Source organism: Hakea prostrata, chromosome 3 (genome assembly GCF_041222555.1).
Source record: "Hakea prostrata isolate BN-2017 chromosome 3, UWA_Hpros_2, whole genome shotgun sequence".
In the NCBI taxonomy this organism is placed as follows: domain Eukaryota; kingdom Viridiplantae; phylum Streptophyta; class Magnoliopsida; order Proteales; family Proteaceae; genus Hakea; species Hakea prostrata.
The window spans coordinates 54,028,386-54,037,185 of NC_142602.1; the positions used below are offsets into that span (position 1 = coordinate 54,028,386).

The window sequence follows — 8,800 nt, forward strand, 5'->3', positions numbered from 1 at the left end:
TTTTCACTTAAATCTTGGGGTTTTAACCTGAACCTTGTTGGCAAACGCGAGGTGGAGGTGGGTTGAGCTTGATTTCATCAACATTTGGGCATTTCTTCATATTGAGAAGTACCGTTCTTTCATTAAACTAAAACCTCTTTTTATTATATATATATCCGTTCTTTCATTAAACTAAAACCTCTATATATATATATATATATATATATATATATATATATATATAATTGTAATTGTAATTGCATGTTCAATAGTAGCTCAATGTTGATGCAAATAATGTATGTTGAACACTGTGGGCCGATCTACGAACTCACGTTGTCAAAATTTCTTTTTCGCTAAGTGAAGTATTCTTCTATTTTTTTTATTTAAAAAAAATCTATTTTCCTACATACAGAATGTAAAAAGTATATATGATATACAACTTGTATAATGATGGAATAAAAATTTGTTGAATTCCATGGGCCAATCTACGTTCTCACAAAGTCGAAATATTTTTCCCCCATATAGTTATTTATTTTACTTTTCAAAATTATAGTATAATATAAACAATATCAAAAGGGGAAAAACATGTGTTTAGGTTTTGAAAATTATTGAAAAATATGGACTGACTCTCTATATGTTTTTGAAGTGCTGTCCATATGATTTCATAGCCAGTTTTGCCATGGGCAACCAATTGAAAAAAAATACATGTGCAAGGGAAAAATACTAGATAGGAAAAACATTGCTTTCTTTGTCTGAAATAAATTACTTTGATGTTCTCAAGTTACTTATGCAAGCATTTTATGTATGAGACTGTGATAATGTCGGGGTTTCGAGGCGATTACCACAGAGGCAGGGGGAGGGAGTTCATAGGGGTTCACAAGGGCAGGATGACAGAGCTAGGGTTCATCTAGGGGTGGTACTACTCATAGAGGTGACATTGCAGTGGATTACTGTAAACCTATAGATGGAGATAACAGAAAAACTGAATGCAAATTCTGTCAACAAAAGTTTATGCCTTAATGGGAGGTGAGATCACTAGAGTAAAGGCAACATCTAGTTGACACTTCTAGAGACGTGGTAGCATGCCATATGCTTCCTGTTGATGTAGCATGGTCAGTCAAGGAATACATGGAGGGAATGAGAGGAAGGCAAACATAAAGTGAGAGAGTTAGGGTTTCACTTGAGGAGGCATGAGGCCTTCATTTGGAGTTGGGGATGATAATTATGATGATGATGATCCCATGACTTATGTAGAGAGAGTTGCAGAGGCTTGAGGTTTGTGCCAAATGATGAGATAGAGCAGGGCATCGTTGGCATTGTAGTAGGAGAGGGGTAGAGGTATTGTAGGAGCTGATATCTCCAAAGCTATAGGAGCTAGACCATTTGGGTTAGGTGGTGTGTTTGGTAGTTTGCTTAAGAGATCACAAAGTCAAAGGGCTTCACCATCATTGGTGCCTACACGAGATTTTTGCAGTGGATGCATGAGATGTGTAGTCTGTCGTTCATTGATGATCTACAAACATGTCCTGTTGCCTTTTGGATTTGTGGCATACACAAAGTCCCTCATTGCTTTAATGGCAGCATGTAGAGGGGTGTAGTGGGCCCCTTCAAAGAAGAGTCAACCAAATGTAGGACTTTATAATTGGGTCCATCAACTTCACTACATGCCCCAACTGTGTCCAGAGGTCATCAGATGAAATGGTAGCTTGTGCCTGCCACTCTAATTGTTAGACCGTCTCCACTAAAACCCGTCCTCGTATGCAAACATGGATCTCAATCCATATATCTTGTTCAGGTTGCACTCAGTGGCAACCGCATTTCCCTCTCAACATGTTAGAGTGTAGCTATGATTGCAGATGAAGTTTGTGACCTGTCTTGCCCTCTCCACTACAGTTTGCAGTCTTGATTCTCCTAATGTCCTTCAACAATAGATCAATGCAGTGCGCATCACACAATTTCCAAAAAGGATCTATCTTGTTTTATGCATCATCGTTTCTCCAGCCTTCTTGAACTGCTACTATTGTTAGTGAGAATCTACACAACATTACTCACCCCCTCCTCTTCCACAACATCCTGGACAAGCCCGTAGATGTACCTGTAAACTTTGACTTTTTTCGATGCGTTCACTGATATAAAAAATAATTATCCTCCCATCCAGTTTACCATAAAGTTGACAATGGACTTCCTCCTCCAATTGCTCCATTCATTACACATTACTCTCCAAGGAAGGCCTTAGCCCTGCAATGTACTCTGCAAGCTCCCTTTTCTGCTTTGGAAGATCCACATTCATTATTTCGTAAGGTGTGAGGCCATGGTACCCTGGACCAGCCTTTGCGATAGTGTCAATCATGTCTGATAGTAGGGGCCCTGTTCGGTGTTAGCTGGAATAGTGTTGCAGAGCATCCAGTTAGAATCTGCTTCTTTCACACAACTCTTCATGTTCTTCTATACACCTTTGATCTTGGGCTGCTTTGCCCCCTTCTTTTTGAATACTCTTGGATCCTACTCTAGAATAGGATTCTGTCGTGGAGGCACTAATGATGGAGGATCTCTATGACTCTGTGACCTCCTAAATATACCAAATACACCACTTGACCCAAATAGTCCAGCTGCTGTAGCTCTAAAGGTTCCAGCTCTTACACTACCTTTGGCCCTGTCTTGCTCCTGTGCTATTGATGCCCTTCTCTTTGCCATCGCTTTGAGTAAATCCCTAGTTGCTGTAGCTGTCTGTACATTGGCAGGTTCATCATCATATGAAGGCCTACTCACTGCTTCATCCATTACAGCCCTGATTCTTTTTATTTGCCTTCCTCTTCGTCTGTCCCTCCATCAAGTCTCTGACTAACGGTGCTACCTTAGTAGAAACCATGTTGGATTGGACAACATCTTTAGAACTTCCAATCTGATGTTGCTTGAGTTTAGTGATGCCACCTCCCATAAACCTTTAGTGATAGAAGTTGCATTGAGTCTTTCTCTTACCCCCATCAATCGGTGTACAATATTGCCATGCAACGTTACCTCTAGGATTACTAGACTGTTCCTTTGAACACCTTGTTTACTCCCCTGGCCGTGCCTTTGTGATGATGATTGCCCCATACTTCCCGAGATTATCCTTGTTGCACGTATAAAATGCTTTCATAAGTCATTGAACAACATCAAAGTAATTTCTTTCAAACAAAGAAAACAATCTTTTACCTATGTAGTATTTTTTTTTCCGTTGATGTATATTTTTCAAATTTAAAATCATTTAAAAAAAAAAATAATTTTGACAATAAAATAGGTTGCCCATAGCAACCGACTACAAAACCAGATAGACAGTACTTCAAAAGCATATAGAGAGCCATTTCATATTTTTCTATAACACATTTTTCTCTATTTTCCCCTATTTATTCATGATAATTTAAATTATTATACTATGTTTTCAAAAAAGATAATTAGTTATTATGTAGAAAAATATTTCAACATCATGAGATTGTATATTGATTCATGGAGTTCAACATATATTTATTCCATCACAAGATAGATTGTGTATTATATATATATTTTACATTTTCTATATAGGAAAATAGACTTTTGAGTTAGAAAAATAAAAAAAATATAATACACTTAGCGTAAAAAATTTCGAAACTGTGAGTTCGTATATCAACTCATGATGTTAAACATATATTATTTTCATGCCCATTGAACTACTATTTGACATGTATTTAAAAAAAAAAATAGTTTAGGGAAGAAAGGTATACCTTTAGGATTAGTAACTCCCAAAAGTTGATGAAATATAGCTCAATCCACCTCACATCTTGTAGATTGGCTCATGATGTTCAACATATATTATTTTCATGCTCATTGAATTACTATTTGACATGCATTTTCAACAAAAAAAAAAAAAAAAAAAAAAAAAAAAAAAAAAGAAGAGTTTAGGGAAGAATGATATACCTTAAGGATGAGAAACTCCCAAAAGTTGATGAAATGAAGCTCAATCCAGCTTGACATCGTGTTTGCTGGCAAGATTTGAAGAAAACAGGAGTTGGGGAACATTTGGAGTAAAATGGGAGGCTCTGGTAGAAATTTCGCTTGACATGGGCGTAGTCTCCCCAAAAGTTTCAAAAAGCCACCCCCCACGGAAATTCCAAATTTTTCTGAAGGACATCTCATCTTGAGATTTCGCCAAAATATTGGCGTGATGTTGCTGTTTTTTTTATGTCGCCCTCTCATTTCGTCTCAAGACGCTCAAGATGAACGAGATCTCTTGCAAGATTTTGTTCCATACCCCCAACTCAAAACCTCTTTTGTCCAACTGTAAACCAAGTAAACTAACTAAATGAACATTTATGTTGCATTTGGCAGCAGACATCATTGTTACTGTTTGGACGCATGATGCTGATGTGGAAATGGTGAAATGGGATTTGAAGCTTGCTTAGCTAGGAGTGTCCCATATTCAAATTTGAAGCCTGTTATGCTATGAGTGTCCGTATAGCTAAAGATGGGGTTTTCTCATCCCATGTTTTACTAATACAATTGGTTTTATTTCTGCATGAGTTACCCTGGCTAAGTCTGAATTGCTTAAGCATGACCTTATTTAATTTGTACATAAGGATTATGAGCCAAACATAGTTCATTTTTACCCCTGTTTATTGTTTGTATCCGTAATCTGATGATAGACTATCCAAAATTAGGTTTTTCAAGTCTGTTTCAGTTCTACCCTGTGTTGCACTTTAAAATTAGGTTTTCATCTCATTTATCAATTCCTTTATTATTGTCTAAGTCTTTAACATGAGGGCTGAATTTTCTCATTGGTTATTTTACCCTTTTGGTTTTTACACTCTTCTATGGCAATTCCTTCACTCCGCATGTGATTTCTTACGAATACCCTATGAGAAGTGGAATGTTAATGACAGTAGCAGTGGACAAAGGTGGACTAGTTCCTTTCAAAAATCTAGAGATCTCCATCCAAATGCACTGTAATAACATCAACCATATCAAAGGGAGTAGTGGCATTCTTGAATACCTTCCTATGCCTACTAAACAACTTATGCAAAGAGATTTATTACCAGTCCTTTTTTTTTTCGTGGATAATTTCTATAATTTTTGAGTCTGTAACAGTTTGTATCCAAGATGCCCTTCCTTCTAATTCTTCTCTGGTTTAGTTTATACTTTAATGCCCACAAACTGTTGGGTATTTTATTTGTTTTATATCCATGCATTACAGTTGGCTGATGAATTAACAGCTCATGATGGCAACTCCCTAAGTAGAAAGGTAATATAACTTTCTGTTGATAATGAATAATGTGACAGGTCAGTGCTTACCTCCTTGGAGAGTACAGCCACCTTTTATCCAGAAGACCTGGGTGTAGTCCAAAGGAGATCTTCACTGTCATACATGAGAAACTTCCTACTGTATCGTAAGCTTACTTGACCTTCGATCTGTTCCCTTACTAATCTGTGGTGGTCATATATTCCATCATCCTGGAAATGTCTTGTTTCTTAGGACTGCTACTGTTTCTATTCTTCTTTCAACATATGCAAAGATCATGATGCACACGCAACCCCCAGATCCAGAATTACAAGACCATATTTGGGCAGTCTTCAACAAGTGAGTTCTGCTTCTTCCTGTCAATATATAGTTGGTTTGTATTCATTATGTTTTGGGACTGTCTAAATGACACCGTTGTTGGTGTATTTATAAATTATAATATGTGATCTCCTTTTTAGTATCCCCTTGCATTGTTCCAAAAACTTATTTGAGGTTGAGGTTGAAAAGGGTTTTATAGAGCATTTGTGACTTATCATTTTGTTATGATCAAAAGATGTCATTCTTTTGCATATTTTTCAATTACTCAGGTGAAAAATTGGATTTACCCTTATTGAAAATTTAAGTGTCAAACTTGAGGACAAAAATTAATTAAGATTACTATTTATATGACACCTTGGGTTCTTAATAAGAAAAACCCCTATAGTTAAGGTATAATTTTTTCTGTCACATGGGTAGACATGGTAGAGGCTGGACCTCAGCGCAACAGTGAGGTCGTGGGTTCAAGTCCAGAAACTGCATCTGCGTGCAGGCAGTTAGGCTGCATACAGTATGGTCCTCATCAGACCCATAATGGCTGGAGCCTTCTCCACTTGGATACACCCTTTTAATGTTTATGGTGTCAAGTTCCTAACTCATTTTTGTGTAAATCTAGGTATCAAAGTTGCACTGATGTAGAGATACAGCAGCGAGCAGTTGAATATTTTGCATTGAGTAGGAAAGGTGAAGCTTTAATGGATATACTGGCAGAAATGCCGAAGTTCCCAGAGAGGCAGGTACATGATTCAGTACCACTTATACGTAAACATAGTTACTAAAACAAACCGACACCCAAAAAAAAGGGAAGGAGCTTATTTCGGTCATGATGATGATGATGTACCATGAGCAAAGAGAAGGGTCCAGTTTATGTTCACAAATATGTGTTCAGCTGGATTTCTGCATAAAAAACAATTTTGTTACATAATATGTTAATTGTTACTTATTTTTGTAAAAATAGTCATCATTACTCAAGAAAGCTGAGGATACTGAAGCCGATACTGCGGAACAAAGTGCCATCAAGTTGCGAACCCAGCAGCAGATGTCAAATGCATTGGTTGTAACTGATCAACACTCTTCTAATGGACCTCTACCTGTTGGACAGTTTAACCTTGTTGTAACACCAAGCATCAGAAATAGTGTTGTGAGATCTTCTGCGCTTATTTCATTGCACTGCATAGTGCATACATTGAACGCAATAGATTCAAGTTAGGGATGATATGATGTGATTACTTTGCAGGCTGCAACTGCAGAAGACCAAGGGTTGACCCATGTGAATGGAACTTTGAGCAGTGGAGATCATCAACCTGGTGCCCCCTCGGCAGATCTCCTTGGTGATCTTTTGGATCCACTTGCTATTGGGGGTACTCCTGGAGCTGCTTGTTCTGCTCAGCAAAGTGTTTTAGCTGGAGTAGAGGGTGCACCAGTTCCAGCTGATGCGCTAGCACTTGCTCCTGTTGGAGAGCAGTCAAATTCAGTTCAGGTACTGCATTCTGTTTTTCTAATTCATCTTTATGTATAGATTTGTTTTGCTTCTATTTGCAAGGTTGATTTTTTTTTAACAAAAGCCCTTTTCCCTTGTAAAACAGAGTGCTTTTCTGTTGAATAAAATAAGTTTATTTACAGAATAAATTAGAAAAAAAGTGTCCTCTAATCCCTAGCAATGGCTTGACATATTAGCTGATTAATTTCATTACCGTTGGAGAGAGGGAGTTGTTTCCTGACTCAGATAATGGATGTTTTCCAGCCAGTTGTCTGCTCTTTTTTGATAATTTCTTCCATGACCAGTGAATTCCATCCTCTAATTTAAAAAGTGTTAAGATGTTTGCTTTTGAAGATTAGGTTTCAAAGGAAATGTAGCAAGGCTGCCAAGTTGTCTGCCTTCTGCTGTTTCATGTTTGGTATGTTAATTCAAGGTGGAGAATAGGCAATATCTCCATGTAGACTTGGTGATGGATGTTGTCTTAGCTTTAAGCATGTCTCAGAATCCTCCCGAAGTCCTGATAGGTATAATCATAATTTAGTAGTTATAACTAGAATAGAAAAATTTAATAATAATAGACTAGAAACTCGTATCGGCCGCAGTTTCTGGTTGAGTATTCTTTTGAGATTCAAATCTTCAATCAGGCACTGATCCAGCATTTGGTTGGTCTAGTAATATCTAATAATGCAGTAATTCAAAATAGAAACTTGGATTTCAGGTATTATTAACTAGCAGGGAGTGGCCATCGGCTGAAGAGATCAGAACCTAGTTTTGGTTGACAGATGAGTATGGTTACAATGAATGAACCTGGAATATCTCATGCATTCGTTTGTTAGATGTTGAGATACAACTTGCTGTTGCCCTTAAAAATAAAATAAAATAAAAGAAAAGAAACTAAAAGCAGGGGTGGCAAATTAATTCTGGTTGCAGTAAACCAGCTGTAAATCTCAATCTGATACGACGGTGATGCACAGCAATGACGTTAAAATAACCTTGAGAAATGTAGTATATAAACTGAAAAATGGTCAGATTCTTTGTTAGTATTGCTAGAACAGAATGCAGAAGAAGAGGATAGAGAAAATGATGATATGGCCCAAGTATCGCAGCCAAGCCTTGACTAGTTTCACCTTAATTTCTGGCCCCCTTGGACTGGCTCCATGGGATGCCTTGTTGGTATCACCTTATTAATTCCCCCCTTTTGACTGTGTTGCTTTATCTATAACTTAAAGGAACTATCTAAATGACATCTATATTGAAGCATAGATCTTGATCTCGCTATAACCTCTCCTATCTTTGGGATTCCAAGATGAGATGGGATACAACTTAACATGATGCAACACAACCTGGAGCTGACCCAAACCACTTAGATTTCTAGATGTAGATGAACTGAGTCCAATTAAATTTTGGGTTTAATAGGATATTTAGTTATTTTGGATTCATTTATTGTGCCTGTTGTAGACGATGCATGTCAATATTTATCAAGTGATTTCAAAAAGTTTTGACAAAAACCAAAACACGATGGTATGTTCCAACTTGTATTAACATGTGTCGGCATGTATCAATATATGTATTGGCATGTATCAACCATAACTGAAAATCACAGTTTCTTGGTTTTGTTTCTCATGAAATTCAATGGAAATGGAATACCAGCTTCATCCAATTTTTAAAGTATTTTCTTGCTCATTTCTCTCGAAAATTTGTTGGAGCTTCAAACTTGGGCTGGATTAAACTTTTTATTCACTTTGCTTGTTCACCTTGGGTTAAATTTTCACTAA

General features: G+C 37.2%; 1 protein-coding gene across 2 annotated transcripts in view; it reads left to right on the forward strand.

The window, feature by feature from the left end:
• LOC149022492 (AP-2 complex subunit alpha-1-like) overlaps positions 1 to 8,800 on the forward strand; it is a 104,045-nt gene that overhangs the window by 55,507 nt on the left and 39,738 nt on the right. For both annotated transcript variants that reach the window (XM_089150563.1, XM_089150564.1), the window contains 5 exons: positions 5,272 to 5,378; positions 5,465 to 5,569; positions 6,162 to 6,282; positions 6,504 to 6,686; positions 6,783 to 7,025. In XM_089150563.1, coding sequence (XP_089006689.1) covers positions 5,272 to 5,378; positions 5,465 to 5,569; positions 6,162 to 6,282; positions 6,504 to 6,686; positions 6,783 to 7,025 — 759 coding nt within the window. The remainder of the gene's footprint in view (positions 1 to 5,271; positions 5,379 to 5,464; positions 5,570 to 6,161; positions 6,283 to 6,503; positions 6,687 to 6,782; positions 7,026 to 8,800) is intronic.